Below are 19,957 nucleotides of genomic sequence, written 5' to 3'. Positions count from 1 at the left end.
TAGCAGTTTCTTGTGAAAATCTGCCCCTGGGTTCGCTTATTCGCTATAACAGGTCTGCAGTAGTGATGTTTGAAAAAAAAACTAATAAAAAAAATATATAAAAATAATTAAAAAACCAGATAATGGATTTTCCACTAGCTGAAAATCACTTTAATTACTTTTAAATTTTTTTCTTCGTTTTTCGTTGAACGTCGTGTATAGCCAGAGTGGTCTTGTAAAGTATTTGCTGTTACTTTGGCATCTGCCGGTTACTTTGCTAGTAAAGAGCAAAGTTAAAACTTAAACACAAACTGTTCTATATCTAGCTGGCAATTGCGTGTTGTTTATTTACCGATTGGCTGTCAAAATATTTGGAATGAAAATTCTATTCTTTAAAACTAATAAAACTAGTCTGTATTTTCATTATCGAAGAATTACAAATATAAAGTTAACCGTTTGTGCGCGTGTCTATGGAAATGGTAACACAGTTACATAATCCGGATTCATTCTCATAATGGTATGACAAGTCTTATTTCTGTAAAGAGCATGGTGAACCAGGGCTCTGTATCAATTACTCTAATTTTAAATAACGCAACTAGAGCTACGACGATCAATATCTCAACTTTTAATAGTGATAGCCATATTGATATTAGTCACCAATCTTATACAGATGGCTCACTTCTTCTCTTTGAAAATAACTGAAAGCGCTTTTGAAGCTCTTCAGACTTGTTCGTCTAATAAGGCCCTCGTCATTGAATCATCGAAAAGTTAATTTGTGATAGTAAAGTCCATTGAAAATGCACAACCTGAGTTCCTTGAAGTAAGCTTGATCACTGTTCTTAAGTCCAGAGTTCACTGAAATATTTGGATGCTTTATTTTTGAGTCTTTGATAAGAGCAACACATATTCAGGTTATTAATGAGAAACTCATTTGGTTTGATAGCGAAAGCTAAAAGGCAAGGTATTTTATAACTCCACTTTGGAAACTTTTTTCCACAACTTTACTTACTTACACACTTAACTCCCATCCGGCCGGGTCAGCCATTTCGGGGCTTCTCCTCTAATGGTATCATGACAATATTTTCGGTATTCCTCCCTGTTTTTTGCAGTCCTTAGCAGTATTTGGGTGGGGTGGTCAGAAAAGTTTTCCCGCCAGTGCTTTGGAGGTCATCCGCTGGGGCGAGATGCATTTATTCCTCCCTCAAGGGCTATTTTAGGCAGTTGGGCTTAAGGCATGCGCTGAACGTGTCCTAACCATCGAAGCTGTTGGAGTTTGATTGTCTGGATGATGGTTTGAGGGTAATCCTGGGAGGACAGAAGTTGTTCGTTTGATACTCGGTTAAGGTAAGTGATACCACTGAGCTTTCGGAAGGATTTAGTTTCAAATGCCGCGAGTCGGTGCTTGTCATCGGCTTTTAGAGTCCATGTCTCTGCTCCATACGGTGCAACTGGAATCACTAAGGCACGGAAGAGTCGGATCTTCAGTTTTGAGGAAGGTATTTATTTTTCCAAATAGAGCACAGTGACTTGAAGGATGCGGAGGCAAGAGTCAGGCGTCGTTTGATGTCTTTTGAGGAGGTGTTTGTGGGTGTTAGCACACTTTCTAGGTAAAAAAAATTGGTTGACCCATTCGATAACCTCGCCCCGAATAGTGACTTTGGTGGGGAGGGGGGGACCAGTCTCTGCATGCCGTGTTACTCTCATCGCCTTGGTCTTGCAGGCGTTTATCTTTATTCCTAAGCAACTAGCTGCTTCGTCGATAGCGTTTGCGATGGCTTGGATTTCCTCTATTTTTCCGTTCAGACGATAAATGTCATCAGCATATGCAAGTTGGACGAAAAGGTATTTTCTTAAGAATATTCCCGTGTTATCAGGGACAGTTTTTCCACAACTGAAAAGAAACAAATTGGCGTTGAATTTTACTGGTACGCAAAATCCTTTATTGTCATCCCTCTGTGGTTTCGCAAAATGTGCTCTAGTAAAAATGCCATGGGTTTGACATGTCTGAGAAGATGGGTGGAGTGTGGGGTCCGTTCGCAGACTGGTATACGAAAAATTCTTTTTTTTTTTTTGTTTGCCTAGTTGACTAGACAAATAGTCTTTAGTGTTTAATCAGTAATTTAAGTTCTTAAAAGCTTTTGTTGCAGTTGTGGAAGTCATTTCATCGTACAATTGGTGATTTTTTGTGTTTTTTTTCCTTTCTCTTGCTTTACCCATTAGTGCATTATTGTAATGTAGGAAAGAGGGTAAAAATAAATTGTTTTTATTGTTATTATATTACTATTGTGTGCTAGAGCATTAGTTGGTTAAATATCGAGATAAAAATTAAATAAATTTTTGCATAAAGAGTGGGTAAAACAAACTTCTTTTATGCATGTGATTTTTCACATCTTCTAAATATAAGAAGAGTAGTTGAAATCTCCTTAATCACTCTTCGCGACCCCCAGCCCAAATCGACTAATTATACCAAAATTTTACTTCTTTTTATGATAATATAAGACATATACTCACTTACAAAGAGAAAAACGTAAAACAAATACAAGGCGTTGATACCAAAAAGGCTCCATGGTGCGTAGAGGTCTGTTCGATAATGAAGTATTTATTGGAGTTTCGGTCCAAACACTAACATAGGATCTTGAAAAATGTGGGTGAGGCTGTTGACCCCTTTAACTTCTCACTTTTTTGACGAAATTTATAAGACCAATTCAAGGGGTGGGGTTGAAGTTCCGGATTATTATTTTTAATTTTCAAGGGGGAGAAGTAGCACATTCCTCACTCCTCTCAGTGATGCGAAAATTATCATATGTCCTTAATCTTTCAAATAAATTCAAAATATTCTTGCTATAAAAGCGTTGCTGTCACCCCATGAGCACCCACAATGCTCACTTAGTCCAAATTTGTTCCTCCGAATGCAGAGAGTTGCCAAAAAGTTTTAAGAATAATACACCACCGTGCGTCAGCATACTTTGTGCTAGTGCACTGGTATGAAACCAGTATAAACAAATTTCGAACTTTTTCAAGCTATCTCGGAGTATATATCCCAGAATTTTTGCTCGATAGTGTTTTGATTCTAGTGAATAGAAAAAGTGGCCGAAACTGGTGCTTTACCTTGGCTAAATCCTTTTAGTTATAAAAAGAGAGCTTCGAATATCTGCTTAAAAGAACCAATTTTCTGAGACCACTTGTTCAGTACTATTTAAAATAAATGCTTGATATTATCACTCTTGGGATGGAAAAGACGAAAAGGTTTGTGTGACCATCCTCGTCGAGGAAAAACACCAAGTTTCTCCTGTTAAAGATAAAGCTTAAATTTTCTGGTCCAGGGTTATTATTTAAGTTGAATCTGATGATTTTTATCTTTATCAGGATTGAGTCTTTCTTAGGGCCGTTATTACCCTTTTTCTGAGTGAAAATTTTGTGAATGCTTGTAACTTATGAAGGATATGGTTCAACAACTTTACGCACTTGAAATCATCTAAAAAGACAATTTTCTTCAAAAATACAAACTATTTCCCAACTTTTCCAGCTTCGGTTGCCATTGAAAAGATTTTGTTCTATTAAAGATCGATTACATGAAAAATTTAACTGTGTTAATTTTTGACTGTTTTTCCGCAATAATGGGCAATAATTCAAGTGTATCTGCTCATTGAAGCATCTTTACATGTCTAGCAATTTTTGTATTTTTAGAATTTTTCTTCTGCTATTCAAAGTATCAATCTTTCTATGATGATTCTCATTTTCAACTTTCCCGAAATTCTTTTATTTTGTAAGATCACAACAGTTACTTTCCAGTACTCCTATATTTGGAGATCAAGAAGTTTAGACCCTTGTAAAAGATCGGCCCTTGAGTAAACGTGTACAATCTAATATTATAATTGTAGTTAATTTTCCTTTATTCTGTAATTACATGCATCAATCACAACACATTTCTTGTGCTCATGCGTGTCAGGTTTTTATTTCTAGAAGGGGAAGGGGACTGGAGTTGAATGTATTAAGCAGAATGATCTTATACGACGACTCAGTCATCTTTTCTGTCCCCAGTGGCATATCGATATGGATTAGTTAATCTGGCTCCAAGCCCCTATCTTTCCAAAGCTGGTCTAATGCTGTTGCTACATTTTTACTACAAATATTACACTAGATATTACTACAACTGTTTAAATACATTTACTTATTATATTGCCATCTATTTCATATGATTAAAATCAAAAGGGAGCATTGCGAACAAGCCAATGAAACCCGCTAGTTGCACCTATATCAGCGATGCTCAATTCAGCTTTAAACAAACAAGAAACAGGTAGGCTAATTACAAAAAAAGGAATAATAATGAAGACAATATGTTTGATCGAAATTTAAGTGTTTTCTGGTTTTGCCATTGGCGTATTTTTTAGTCCTGACAGCAGATAGGAAAAAAACTCGTCAATTCTTCTTTCTTGGCTTCAAAGTAATCTGAATCGAAATTATATTTTTAGTTTTTTTTTCTTTGCAACCAATGGCTTCTAGCTTGAAATTGGTAAAAGTAAAAATTAATCTCCAGTATGGGATTATGAAACGAACTAGAGAAGTTCTCAGAAATTTTATAAATTACCCCGTAACTTTCTAGAAAAAAAGAGCGGGGACAAGTCCAGATTGACTACTCCCTCTTAGTCGTCTAACATGCCAATAAAATGTTTTACCGCTATGCAGCCTGACTGCATCTCCTAGAGTGTCAACAGTTTTATCCATGGCCTCCAATTCGCATCTTCTCAATTCATATTATAAGGCGTTCTCTAATTTCCTTACATTCCTTTTATTTTCAAATGATCTATCACTCAATACTTTCTGCACAAGCCCCTCCTGTTCTCTACTAAACTTGAAGAATTTTCACTTATATTCCTAGCTGCGTTTCTAAATTTCCTCCTTAAGACACAACATGGTACTTCACAAACTATTTTCCTAAAATTGTTCCGCCCATCTTCTAAAATTTTTTCTTTGGTTTAATATTCAACCTTTCCTGGAAAGTTTCTCACAAATTCTCAATTCTGGAGTGTACCAACGTCATAACTTTTCAGAAGGTAGTTACCTTTCCTAAATTACAGCTTTAGATTAACCCTAGACACTACTAGTTGGTGATCTTTATTTTCAACATCAATAATATGCACTCCTATATACATTAGTATCTTGTGTCGATCTTTCCAGTTTTCTTTTTACAATTACATAATCGTTAAGGTTACTCCCTGCTAATTTTAAGCAAGATATAAGTCGATCACGTAGATATCACGATGCCAAGAATTTAGTGAGCCCATTCACCATAGAAGTCAGATTAAAATGGATCCCAAAGGTCTTAACTACGAAATTACTACTTTCTAACATGTCTGGTCGAGACTTGATAGCCAATCCTGATAGATGGCATGATGAGAGGAATTTAAAAGCTTTTTTCCCATCAAAGATTAATCCCGTATGGAACCCAAGGCCGTATCTAGGGGAAGGTGGTTAGGGGGTTTGACCCGCCCCCCCCCCCCTCAAATGTTCGTCCAGCTCGTAAAAACGTTAACAAAAATGAATATAAACGAATTTTCTATACGCTTCATTGAGTTTTTTTTATGTGTGTAGCCCCTTCACCCCCAAAAACCTTTTGCACCCCTCCCCTCAAATAAAATTCATAGATGTGGCCCTGATGGAACCCCATAAGGCCTACCTTAGACACTGGCTATCACTTCCCAACGAGTATGGTTAAGATACGACTACTTCTTGGGGTAGTTGTCCTAATGACAAGAATTCAAAAGCCGATTTCTCAGCAGAGGTCAGATTCTTACGAGTCTGTAGCATTCGAACTGGTTTCAGTCTAGGTCTTGGCCGAAGTTCAATATGCAATGGGAATTTCTAAAGATTTGGCTACAACAAAAATTTCACGAAAAGCCAATATTAAATTTAGGATCTTCGTATCTGATATTTCTGAACGATTCCCTGGCAATCAGAGGCAAAAATTTCTGAAAAGGCTACATAATTTCGTGTTCAGGTTCTTTATAAGCGAATTCTGTGTTCATATATACAATTTAGAGGCTAACACTAAATTGAATTTTTTTTTCTAGAAAGTTACGGGTTATTTTATGAAATTTGTAAGAATCTCTCTTCTTAGTTTCATAAGTCCCATACCGGAGACTAAATTCTAATTTTTATTTTTACTGATTCAAATCTAGAGACCATTGATCATTCAACATGAAGAAAAAAATGAAAATTGTAACGTTAATTCAGCACACTATGAAGCCAAAAACATGGTGTGACTGAGTGAAGCTGAAAGGTACTTTAAACAACGAGAAACTAGAAACAATTTTTTTATTTTAAATTTTAAACGAATAAAGACGGCCATGCGAATTAGATTACAACACAGCTACTTCAGTATTATAAAATTACAGTTAAACCGTTTATTAAAATTTTTAAGAATTTGGAAAATTTGCATTTGTGAATTTAGAAATCCTTATTTATTTGTAAAATGTAATTGCATTACATTATTTTATCATTGCATAATGAAAGATATGCCAATTTAGTGTTCTAAAAGTTATAGATCTCAGTCCCGATGATTTAACCAAAATATTTGGTGAAAAATTGATGCTATATTCAGGGGCGTGATTGCTATAGGGCAGGGGGAGCAACTCCCCCCCCCCCTCCCACTCTCAGATCTTATTTTCCCCCTACCTCCTCCAGCTGAAATTTAGCGTCTTCAAAAATCTTGTCAAAGCTAAGATAGGTCTACATAATTTAAGCATCCACTGAAACAGATCAGTGTCTTTTATTGCAAATTTGCTTTTATGGCATTATATGACTTATTTTTCACTATAATTTTCACTTGATTTCGGAAAATTGGCTCCAATTTTGCCCCTTTCCCCAGGATTAAAAAAAAATTATGCCACTGACTACACTGAATTCTTAGTATTTTTAAAAACTTAATTCTAAATACTACACTACAAATGATATGCTTACATTTCTATGCTGTGATAAATCAAATAAGGTACATTGTCTTGAAAATGAATAAATGAAATAAAAGCTGTAGAATCCAGAGCAGTGATGCAAAGAAAAATCTAGAACATCCATATGACCTACCTTATCTCATTTCCATAGTCAAGTCCTCTTTTCTATCCTTAAGTTCAATTACAAATTAGCAGTACACTCTTGCTACTTATTCATTCTGTTATAAATAAGCAATTTTAAGTTATTCTGCGTTTGAAAGAAATTTGTCTTTTTACTTGGCCACAAAGTAGCCGTCTTATAGGTGGCTCTGGCACCCAGCTCGCCTGCCTCCGGAAGCTGAAAGACGGTAACTACCTGTATCTATTATTTTAGTAACTATGTAATTGAGTTTTAAAATGTGACTTTTAGGTCTCCCACTGGTAAATCAAATTATGGTCCAGAAGAAGGTACTACCAATCAGTTTTGGCTTCCATATACAACAACCGACTCCATTGTATTCTTCAATATCACTGCTAGGCCCACTTCTCTTGGTTCCGACTTCCGGAAAACGGTACATTTTTATGCTTGTTATTTGCACGATTACAGTTAGTTCCCTAGCTTCTAGCTCCTGCGTTTTTATTTTTTTTGTTATTCATCTTTCTAAGTATGATTCAGTTTAAAACTTTGTTTGATAATCTCTCACATAATCAAGCTTACTTATAAATAAAAATTATGGCAAAAGCACAATAGTGATGATTTTATTTCATATTAAAAAATGATATACTAGTTTATACAAACGAATATAAAGAGGGACTTGAACTTAAAACTAAAATAAATTATTTCATATATGAGGGGGACCGTCCCCTCCTTAACCCACTCTCTTTGCGCTAATGTCTTATAGAGCTTTATTGAAAGCATTTGTGAGTACAAAAGATGAAATTAATAAGTAATTACAAGTGTCTTATCTACCGATCGCCTTTAAAATGTTTTAACTAAGTATTTTATTGTTTAAAACATATATACTTTAATAGTCTCTTGAGGTATTGTAAAAGATTCTTTTATCCCATCCCAATTACCGTTGTGTTTCAGTAGTTATTCTTAAAGTAGTAGGGACAAAAGGTCAGACCATAGTTTCAAGGGTAGCCCGTTTTTATATTCATAATAATTTCTATTCTTCTTAGGTTTTAATATCGCTCCTTACTTTCAATTGAAAATATTGGATTTTTATATAATTTCTGATCGTCCTCAATAAAATAGCCAGAGTCAATCCTAATATAAGAACTGTTTCCTTAGATCCCAAACCAGGTTCGTTAAATATTTGGGAGGGGGGGGGGTACAAGAGATTTTACCGACTGGCTGGTCATTATTACCGACTGTTTTTTCAAAAATTAGCATAATGTCCGTTTTGAATACAATACGTAAAATCACTGCACGAGTCGGTAAAACCACTGCATTTCCAAACCGAGATTCAGATTTCAGTACATGTCATGTCACTATTTTAATGCTGTTTATTTAACCAAATGAAAAATTGTGGCACTATCTGTAAAATCATGGCAGGAGTCGGAAAAACTGTTGCGTTTACTGATCAAGTTCGAAATTTCTCTAGAACCGAAGAACTAGATTGAACCGAACAAAGAGTTTTAGTGACGAAGACTTATTTTTTTTACCGAGTGACCAAAAACATTCAAGGGGGCGTCCCCCTCCCCCCATACGTGACGGCCTTGTCCCCCCATACCCAACTATTTCAGTCTAAGTTTAACTTTGCAGAATAGTGCATCAAGAAAAAGAGCTCATCTATTGTATTTGTTGCAGAATATTGGAGGTTAAGTCCATAATCATTACTCACATATGACCAATAATCAATATTCATTCGATTCATCTGAAGCACCTCTGATAGGGGCTACGTTTGGAAACATGGAACTAATACACTTTTTTGAGGCTTAGGTACCCCTCCTACCCCCTTCCCCCCATAACAATGTCTATCGGCCAGCACCCTTATATATGGTGTGCCACTATGCGACCCTCTATAGCCGTTATTTTTATCATTGGCAGCGCAATCGCGCTGCCTAAGTAAAGAACGATGTTGGCACAATGTATTTTTTTTCCATACCAGGGCACTTAGTATCGAAAGAGTTGTCGTAGAAAATTGAAGTGGCATGTGCCCTTTTTAATAGTCGAAAGTGATTAAAAGGCAACTAACATCCCTTCCACGCCCACCATTTCCCGAAATACATCCAATCAAAATTTTGAGATAGCTATTTGGTTCAGCGTAGTTAGTTTCCAGACAGAAAATATGTTTTTGAGGAGGACACTCACCCCCAACCCTCTGGGCAAGGGTTTTAAGTTATGCCCTGGGGGCATATAAGAACGATGTTGGCACAATGTATTATTTATTATTTTTTCCTTTAGACAGGGCACTTCGTAACGAAGAAGTTGCCGTAGAGACTTCGAAAAGAGCTCATTCAATTAGAAATTGGAGTGGCTTGTGTCCTTTTTAAAAGTCGAAAGTGATTGGAAGGCAACTAACACCCCTTCCACGCCCACCATTACCCCAAACACATCCAATTAAAATTTTTAAACAGCCATTTTGTTCAGCGTAGATGATTTCCAGATATAGATTATGTTTTTGAGGAGGACACTCCCCCACAGCCCTCAGGGCAAGGGTTGTAAGTTATGCTCTGGGGGCATATAAGGTTTTTATAGAAAGCGTTGTCGTAGAACTTCAAAAAAAGCGCATTTGATGGGAAATTCAAAGGGCTAGTACCCTTTTTAATTGTCGAAAGTGATTGGAGGGCAAATAACACCACTCTCACGCCCAACTTTTCCCCAAACACATCAAATCAAAATTTTAAGATAGCGATTTTGTTCAACGTAGTTGAAAGTTCTGGAAATTAGGTCTTTGAGGATGACAACCCCCCCTCCACAGCCCTCCGGTTAAGGGTTGTAAGTTATGCCCTGGGGGCATATAAGGTTTTTATAGCACGTATTGTCATAAAAAACTTCAAAAAGGGCTCATTCGATTTGAAATTGCAATGACTAGTGCCCTTTTTAATAGTCGAAAGTGATTGGAAGGTAACTAACACCCATTCCACGCCCACTATGTCCCCAAACACATCGAATCACAATTTGAGATATCCATTTTGTTCAACGCAGTTTAAAGTTCAGGAAATCATACCTTTGAGCAGGACACTCCCCCCAAAGTCTTCAGGGCAAGGGTTATAAGTTATGCCCTGGGGGCATATAGGGTTTTCATTGAAATTTTTGTCGTAGAAACTTCAAAAAAGGCTCATTCGATTGTAAGTTCAAAGGACTAGTGCCCTTTTTAATGGTCGAAAGTGGTTGAAAGGTAAGTAACCCTCCTCTCATGCCCACCTTTTCCCACAACACATCCAATCAATATTTTTAGATAGCCATTTTGTTCAACGTAGTTGAAAGTTTTGGAAATAAGGTCTTTAAGGATGACAACCCCTTTCACCCACAGCCTGAGGTTGCAAGTTATGCCCTGGGGCATATAAGGTTTTTTTTTATAAAAAACGAAGTTGTAGAAACTTCAAAAAGAGCTTATTCAATTGGAAATTTAAAAGGTTAGTGCCCTTTTTAATAGTCGAAAGTGATTTAAGGGCAACTAACCCCCCTCTCACGCCCACCATTATCTCAAACACATCCAATAAAAATTTTTGGATGAAATGAAAAATAACCCCCTCAGAGCCGTCAGTGCAAGGGTGGTAAGTTATGCCCTGGGGGCATATAAGGTTTATATAGAAAGTTGTTGTATAAATTTCAAAAAGGGCTCATTTGATTGGGAATTCAGATTGCCCTTTTTAATAGTCAAAAGTTAGTAGAGAGTAAATAGCCCCCCTCTCACGCCCACCATTTCCCCAAAAAAAATTCAGTCAAAGTTTAGAGATAGCAATTTTGTTCAACGTAGTTGAAAGTTCTGGAAATTATGTATTTAAGGATGAAAACCCCCAGAGCCCTCAGGGTAAAGGTTGTAAGTTATGCCCTGGGGGCATATAAGGTTTCTATAAAATAGCGTTGTCGTAGTAACTTCAAAATGGGCTCGTTCAACTGGAAATTGAGAGGGCTCGTGCCCTTTTAATAATCGAAAGTGATTGGAGGGTAACTAACCCCTCTCTCACGCCCAGCATTTACCCAATCACACTCATTCAAAATTTTCAGATAGTGATTCTGTTCAACGTAGTAGAAAGTTCTGAAAATTAGGCCTTTGAGGATGACAGCCCCCTCCAGCCCTCAGGGCAAGGGTTGTAAGTTATACCCTGGGAGCCTATAAGGTATTTATTGAAAGTGTTGTCGTAGAAACTTCAAAAGGGCTCATTTGATTAAAAATTGAAAGGGCTAGTGTCTTTTTTAATAGCTGAAAGTGATTGGAGAGCAACTAACACCCCTCTCACGCCCACCATTTCCCCCAAAACATCCAATCAAAATTTTGAGATAGCCATTTTGTTTAACGTAGTTGAAAGTTCTGGAAATTTGGTCAAGGACGACTACAACTACCCTAACAGCCCTTAGGGTAAGGGTTGTAATACATGGCCTTGGGCATATAAGGTGTTTATAGAAATTGTTTTCGTAGAAACTCAAAAAGGACTCATTCGATTTGAAATCGAAAGGCCTAGTGCCGTTTTTAATAGTCGAAAGTAATTGAAAGACTTGACATTCTTATAGTAAAAATCGAAATGGGTATAATGTATTATTTTTTGTTGTTGTTGTTGTTGCTTAGACCAGGGCACTTCGTATCGAAGGAGTTGTCGTAGGAACTTCGAAAAGGGCTCATTCGATTGAAAATAGAAAGGACTGATGCCCTTTTTAATAGTCGAAAGTGATTGGAGGGAAACTAATCCCCCTCCCACGCCCACCCTTCCATTTGCCCATTATTTTTAAAAACTAAATGTTGCCTTAAGATTAAATCAAAAAAGCACTGTGTTACTGTTAATTCCCAATAAGACATCTCAGCAGTATCCCAAGAAAGACTGAGGGTATTATGTTCAAACTTTCGGGGCTACTTCTGCTCTTAAAATGTAACCAAGTCAAAATAACGTAAGTGTATCCAAGCTATCAAAGAAAGTAAACAGATTTTTTTGCGAATCGTATCAAGTTTTCCATTTCAGGTCAACTAGAGGAGGTATGAAACTAAATTAAACACTACTATTTGTGTCCAGATTTTAAAAGGGTGAATGTTGTTAAAAATTGCTGAAAATTTTTTTCCAGGATACAAATAGCAGGCCAAACTAGAAGTCTTAAAAAAACAAAAAGATTTAAAGTATTATTTTCTTTTTCCCTGAAAAGCCTATGGCAATATAAAACGAACAGGAATTAATTAAAAAAGCTTTTTCCACAAAATAAGTTGTTGAAAGAAAAGTAAAGAGCTCCATTAAACCAAAAATGACCAAAAATGAAATCAAATAATCTACCAAGCGTTAAACTACTACAAATCAGCACCGATAAATAAATTAAACCCAAAACGAACAGAAATTACAATAAATAACCGAGTCAAACAAAAAAACGAGTAGAAATTAACATAAGTTGGGCGCAAAACCCCTATGCCTTCCCAAGGCCAGAACATAATTTGCACCTTACTGATAAAAATACAAATGAATGTGCATTGTTAGTTTAATATAAATATACTGATATTAAGTAATCAAAATGTTAATATTATTTGATTTATTAAAGTTATAAAAGTAAAAACATTTATATTGTTTTCAGTAAAGTGCAAATTATGCTCTGGGCTTGGGAAGGCATATAGATATGAGCCCAACTTATGGTAATGTCTGCTCGTTTTGAGTATGACTTGGTTATTTATTGTAATTTCTGTTCGTTTTGGGTTTCAGTTATGAATCGATGCTGATTTGTGGTAGTTTCACGCTTGGTACATTATTTGATTTTATTTTTGCTCATTTTTTGTTTAATGGAATTCTTTACTTTTCTTTGAAAAATTTATTCTGTGGAATTTTTTTTTTAATTAATTGATTAAACGGTCGGTAAAACCATTTCACTTTTTATGGACTGCGTGTGTTTTTTGGGACTAATGGTGCTCTGCACACCAGTATGGCCTCTGACACTGGGAGACTGTATAAGTACCCTTTAATTACTTCTCAGAATCTTTGCTGAATAATATTTTAGTCCTATACAGTCCAAGTTACTCTTTTACGGGCTAAAATGCTAGAGTGCGGCAATTTCCACTAGAGTGGTCTCTTTTATCATAGGCCATGCAGTAGCGCTATCTAAGCAAAAAGCAAAGTAGCTTCCATATATAACTTTTTTCCTTTCTGTAGACAAGTTTGCGTAGAAAGAATGTTCATTAAAACTTCGGAGGGGGCTCATTTAATTGGGAATTGAAATTTAAAGGGAATTGGGGATAAATTCTTACTTATCTTATTCAGAAAACTCCACATTTGGAGTGGTAAACATAAAAAATGAAAACAGTGTATTTCTTGTGTTTTATTTTCGAAAATACTTAACTATAATATTACTAATTATTATTATTTTCATTTTATATTGTAGTAAGAAAACAGTCGTAATACAGTTAAAATTAAACATCATTAACATAGTCTATTTTCTACAATGACAGTCAAAAAATAGTCACAATTTTAATGGTAAAGATGTAATTTGGTAAAACGACAGCGAATTATCAATATTTGGCTTCAGTTTTGCTAGGAATAGCTGCAAATATCCTTGTTCTGTGATATTAAATCTGATTTTTCTTAAAGGTTTGTAACAAACTAAAACTTGTTGGCAAAACTCAAACTTGTTCGACAAGGATATTCAACAATGATATGAGAAGGGAAACACTATTAAAAGCTGTACCTGAATTCCCCACAATCTAGGATATTGTTGGGTATTTCTGCCGGCAGCCACAATATTTGAGATCCTCTTTTAAATTCTACCTTCAACTCCTCATTAGTGCTAAGCTCAAATAGCTCCTCTTGTAGCATCAAACTCTCCACTTTCGTCTCAACAAATAGATTTCTGATCCATTGTGGTATTCTTGTCATCAGAACATCCTCAAATCATATTTTGAAATCATCATGAAGGGCAATTAAGTGTTGAACGTATGTGCGATTATCTCGTCAAGGAATTCTACCTGTGAGAAGTTTGGAAAATCGGGGAAAATTCACATCAATTAATATTTTGCTTTATAAGTTTCAATTTTCCAAGAAACGGTGAAGTTACACCCTTTGTTTTTTGTTGTTGTTTTTTTAATTGAGGCTCCACCCTTATAATTATAGATTAGCGTCATTACGTTTTTTAATAAATCCGTGTCATATATGTGATATCTGCTTTTAAATTCTTTTAAATCTGGATCATTACTTTCCTGAAACTCTAAAACTGATTAAAAATTTAGTAAAATCTTTATAACCATGCATCTTTCGCCAACCAGCATACTTCAGTATGTAAGGACAATTGTTGAACGTCTTCATAATTTTCATTTCACAATTAAGTAAATAAAAGCTTATTCAATCCATTTTTTTTAAATTTTGTTGACTGAATTAACCACAAATTGAATCGATTGTTGCAATCTGTCACTCAAAGTTTTCGCTACCAGGGGTTGCTGGTGGATGATACAGTGAATTATAGTTACCCTTTTACGAGTAACAGTCGCTGAGCTTCTTAAAATACTATCTACCTACATTGATAGGTGAAATCAAGCCAACTCTTTAGTTCTTCACTATCTAAATAAACCAAATAATTTTTCAAGGACCCCCGTTTACGAATTGTGAACCCCTATTTTTTTGTCATGCCAACATGGACCACCGTCGAGTCTCCCGTGGACCCTGGGGTACACCTAGAGCATTTTGGAAATCAATACTCTGGATTCTGGTATTTCTTGTGAAAAAAGTTTGAGAAACCTCGTAGCAGTCTTATGAATAAAGTCTGGTTGCATACTGAACATCATTTTTTCCAAGTGTCTGGCTGAACATCGGACTAGCATAATTAATCAAAATAGGGCACTATTCTATCCGAACCCGAATTCAAGCTATCTACAAAGCTAGGAAGCTCTTTCTTCTGTTTATAATTCTTTTTCTACATTTCAGGTCAGTCTGATTGAAATATTAGTCAGATTTTTGGTTAGGATTGGTCTTCAATTCCTCTTTTCTGTACTCCAGCCTTCTATAGTGTTGCTTCTTTATGCTTAATAAATAGCCAGCATTAGGGAAATACAGTAGAAACCAGTTAAAGTAAATAATTAGCAATCCTTTGTCTTTAACCAAGTTAAAAAGAAAGAAAAAACAAATAACTTAAAACCATACTAGTGTAGAGACTGATAAAGAGTAAAAAAGTCTTGTGTTTTTCTGATACTAAGCTCTCAGATGAGGCTGAGTTTATCTCCTATTATGAATCTGAGGTTTCGCCGCTGCAGCAAGCTCTCCAACTGCAACATGAATCAGAATTTTATCATGCACATGTACGTTTGGGCGATATTATAGCTTTTTTAGCATCGGTGTCAACGGATAAAGAAGCTATAACTAAGCTAAAGAAAAAATGTTCAAGATGTCTTGATGAAATCTACAGTATGCATTTGATTTATGGTAGTGCTAATTCATTGGTCATTTTCTTTTTCTATCTGAAATGATTTTTATTCTTACCAGTTCACAATATTTTTACAATAGGCCTAAATATCCCAGTCCTAAAAATGTAAAGAGCCGGAACAAAATGCCTCATATACCCTATTACTGCTTCCCCTGTACTGTTTAACTTAATGGAGCTGCTTATAACTAAATATTTATATAGTTTCTATTCCACTCCTGATGGTCAGTTTGGTTTTAAAGGAAAACTAAAAACAGAGCTTTTCCATTGTCTCTTTGCAAACCTGTTGAATGATTATCATGAAAAGTCTATATTGGCCACGCATAATGTTAAGAGAGCTTTCGATTCCGCCACACATGGCCAGCTCCCTTTAAGTGCTCGTCATTGCAGTCTATCTAGATCTATTGACACAACTCTTAGAGCTCTGTAACGTAAGTTAAAATACGGATAAACTTCCCTCTGTTATCTACTCCGACTAATAGGTCTGCAATATTGATTTCTGTATATACTGGCTTTGGGCATGCGGCTATCAGCTCACCTCCTTTGCATAATGATAATGAAGTTGAGACACAGCAGGCTATATTACAGAGTTCTGTATTTCGTGCAATAGAAATTAATATTGCAACTGAATTATCCTGATAATTTCTTGAGTCCCAACAGATCGTTTTCCCGAGTTGAGGAGCATTTTTATTGACTATCAAGTGTTTTTAATGAGAGTAAAAGTGAAATGGTTGTATGTGACCCACATACTCAACAGCCCTCTACCAATTTTCTTCGGCTCGGCAATCAAAGTTTGTATTGCTTCTAGTACTATTGCTTATATAGCTCTCCGATTAGGCCTATGTTAAATCTCGATTTGACTTGTATGTCTCTTGTTGGGTATTTTACAGGCACAGAACACCGTAGTTACGGAATCCTTGTTGTCAGTAAATTGCTGCTTAATCGTTTTTTACTTACACGCCTCTAGAGTGTTTTTGTTATCCATGGCATTCAGTCTTTATATCCCACATGGGTGATTATATCGGAGGGAGATAAAAGAGCCCTGCCTTCTTTTTGTTATAAGCATTGTAAGTACCCACTGAATCTCTCATCTTTGACCAGAAATTTCAGAGTAACAGCAACATATGGAGCTATTGATCGTCTTACCGCTGTTATTGAAAGGCAGCATAAATTTAGTAGTTCTCTTGATCCGAACCATGATTTTTGCGTATTTGTTTCTTAAAGTGTAATCAATCTAATCTGTTTTAGTTAATTTTCTGGAAGTTTTCTTTTCTGTTGCTGTATATTTTGTTTTATTTTATTGTGTCTTTTATTACTATATTGGTTAACTGTTGTTTGAAAACAACAATTTTTGGACTTAAGTGGTATGAGCTCTAAACTCTTCTTCGCGCAATGGATTTGGTTTTAATTCTGTTTTTTTCTTTCATTACAGGAGTTTAGTTTTTGGAATGGTGTCCTACCTGAGATTCAAGACATTGTAAGTGCCTATACATTAGAAAACAGTTTCAATAGTAAAACGATTTGGATTCTAGTCGGACTTCTTGTACTTGTTATAATAATAGCTCTTGTATTGACTGTCTTTCTAGTCTACCGTTCGAAGCGAAGACAATATACCCAAACCGCTGCCACTGTAAGTTTAACAAGTAGTTCCAGTATGTGAAAAGTGTATATAATTCTATAATTTTTTTTGTCTGTTATAATAAATTTGTTATATTTGTTTATATTGTAATTTCCATTTGTATTTTATAAATATTGAGCTTTAGTAACATAATTTTAAAATGTACCATACTGTATGGAATAGAGAAATAAGGATATGTTGAATAAATGAGTCTATCATTACTTCTAACGAGTTATTCTTTTGATTTTGTTTCCAAAACATCGTAGTGACTTAAGCTGAAAATCTGTGGGGTCAGAAATAACCACAAAACACTGAAAAATGTTGTATAACTGAGGAAGATCATTCTTGTTTTTTATTTATAGTCAGAGCGCCAGATTCTGTATTTCGCTTATTTCGATTAGTACCCATGCCGGAAGGTACAAGGATGTTAAAGGTGAATACCAGGGTGGTCGACCACGCTAAAAACGAATATCGTAGGGCGCATGGTCGCCTTTGGAGTGTTTCTGAGATATAGGGCAAAAACACAGAATTTGGCCTATAATGGGGTTCGACGATTCTAATTTTTTTTTACAGATAAGATTGGTCAAATCGAGCGTACTTTTACATCAATCGAAAGAAGAGACTTGGGGTTACACGAATATGATTTTGTTTAAAAAATAAATAAATATAGTACACTTTTTACTGCAGTTAAAAAAAATCAGATTTTTGTCAACAAATTTCTAACAGACAAGCTAAAAACTCGAAATTTTTTCAAGATAGAGTATTTTTTTATATTAAAAAAAAGCCCGTTTAATTCCGAACACATTGAGCTAAGAAAAAAAGTTTGATTTATTGTGTCTGAGGGGTCTGCAACTTTTTTAACGAGTGTACCCGATGATAGGAATTTTGTTTAGTAAACTGCTACCTAGCGGGAAGTTTTTTTTTTCATCACGCGACAGCAGGTAGAGTTAATCATTCCTGGACAGATAGAAGGTCATTGACCCTGAAGTGATGATGTAATACTGTCAAAGTAAAGGCAAACACCATAATTAGGGTTATTTAGGCAGATAAACAGTTATTTTATGGGACATGATCGGTTTGTTAGTTCTATGGCTCAAAACATCGAATAGGGTATAGTTTTCGGGTTCTTGGGTGTCAGTACCGGATAGGAAGTGATCTTGGTATCACGACTATTCAGAAATTTCGCCCACGTTACTCTACGCCTCATTTTGGTCAAAAAAGTAGTCAAATAACGATTTGTAAAAAATATTTTGGTACATGAGTTCTGACTTTTGGAAACGATATTTTCGAACATGCTGATTCCATTTATTTCGGGGATTGCGACCACCAAAGTGCTCTTCATAGTTTAATATGAAGTCAAAGTTTTGACTCGATCATCTATGGTAAAAAATTTAAAACTTAACTATTTTATTGCTAAGTAGATGACACTGCATCATTCTCGTGGCTTTGTTATGGGTATATTTACTGCCATCTGCCATACTGGTGCAAATTGATGGTTAAAAAGCTTAAAAAGCTAATTAACTCTATTATCTGATCCTCAAAGTTTTGTCTTTACCAGTATTTCACTTTTTATTGTTTCGCCTCGTCTTTCAGGAATCATTGGTATATAAATTTTTAATGAATAGGCTAAAAGTCTTACCAGTTTTGGGGTCAAAGGATAGTTAGAGGCTTACTTAAGTGGTTTAAAGTAGGCTAAAGCTACATATTAGTTCCCCCTGATATAAGCAACTTATTTCTTACTATTATTCAATAATTAGCAGGGGTGTCCACGGGAGGGATTTTACGAGGAGCTTGGCTCTTTTGTGAGCTAGCCTAGGTGGTACAGGTTTTTTTCAAGCATAGTCGAGCAAAGTTGGTACACTCTGGCAATAATTGGCTGTCTTCTCTTTCCTTTTTCGTGTGTCAAGAGTCTCAATATTTATCATTGCTCCTCAAGTCACTAACTTTATAGCGCATCCAGACTATCCGCTTTCTGGAAAAATGGGATGGAAATCGGGAAAAAGGATTATCCCTCCAGATTTGATAGAGTTCGAGACATTTTTCCTACATGTGGCAATCCGTTCAGCAGAGTGGACTTTGACTTAGCAAATATTGTGACGTCAGAAGTTTTGGACGATGAGAAGATTGTTTCTGATATTACTTGCGTAGCTTCAAAAGGAAAAGAGGTGGTTGAGAACTATCTGTGCAACAGGAAAGAAGATTTGAAAAAGGTTGCACTCCGAACTTTCCCTTCAGATAGAAAAACTCAGAAAGTGAAGGGTGTCCCTAGAACCGATCTCCTGAGCTCTGAAGTAACAGCCTTGAAGAGAATCATTACTGCTCAGTAGAGCTACGGCGAAGAAAAGGAGAAAGCAGTTGCAAAGATCCTCACAATAGAGATTCTTCCTTTCTCTCCATCCATTTTTGAACATCTTCCACAACAATCAACCAAGATATCCTCGGGCTGGAAAATGAGGACGGGAACAAAGCTATGCTGTTGAACTGGCTAAGAAAAAAAGAAGGGCTTGCAACTTTGCCGGCGACTTTGAAATCCAAAGAAACAACATCAGCAACAGTACACACCATTGACCTAATCTCCAAGATAAGGTCTTATCGGCCTACTAGGTTTGAAACAGTCAAATCCTTCGCGGAAAGATTGCTTCTATCGTTGCTGAATGATCTTCCAGTGGGTATTCCTGAAGTCCACATTGTCGCAGATTGGTACGACGGGCTGTTTGCGAAGCTCACGGACACCGGAGAGTCAATTTCCTTGAAATCAGCATGCAGACTCCGACGAGGGAAAGGGAAAAACCTCGAAATTTCGGCTCTTAGCACTATTGAAGAATGGGATGCCGTACTTGCAAGCTCAGTGTCTAAAAGGCGGCTCCTCAAAATTTTGTATGAAACCTG

General features: G+C 36.0%; 1 protein-coding gene across 1 annotated transcript in view; it reads left to right on the top strand.

The window, feature by feature from the left end:
* LOC148940065 (juvenile hormone esterase-like) overlaps window positions 1–17,289 on the top strand; it is a 272,646-nt gene extending 255,357 nt beyond the window's left edge. The window contains exons 10-11 of the mRNA XM_089106326.1: window positions 7,336–7,477; window positions 16,883–17,289. Coding sequence (XP_088962452.1) covers window positions 7,336–7,477; window positions 16,883–17,110 — 370 coding nt within the window. The 3' untranslated portion in view covers window positions 17,111–17,289. The remainder of the gene's footprint in view (window positions 1–7,335; window positions 7,478–16,882) is intronic.
* Window positions 17,290–19,957: the final 2,668 nt, after the last annotated feature.

The sequence above is a fragment of the Artemia sp. Qi Xiang Cuo genome, chromosome 20, assembly GCF_049724085.1.
Source record: "Artemia sp. Qi Xiang Cuo chromosome 20, ASM4972408v1, whole genome shotgun sequence".
Classification (NCBI taxonomy): Eukaryota; Metazoa; Arthropoda; class Branchiopoda; order Anostraca; family Artemiidae; genus Artemia; species Artemia sp. Qi Xiang Cuo.
Note: the sequence above shows the minus strand (reverse complement) of the source record. Positions and strands in the feature narration are given on the sequence as shown.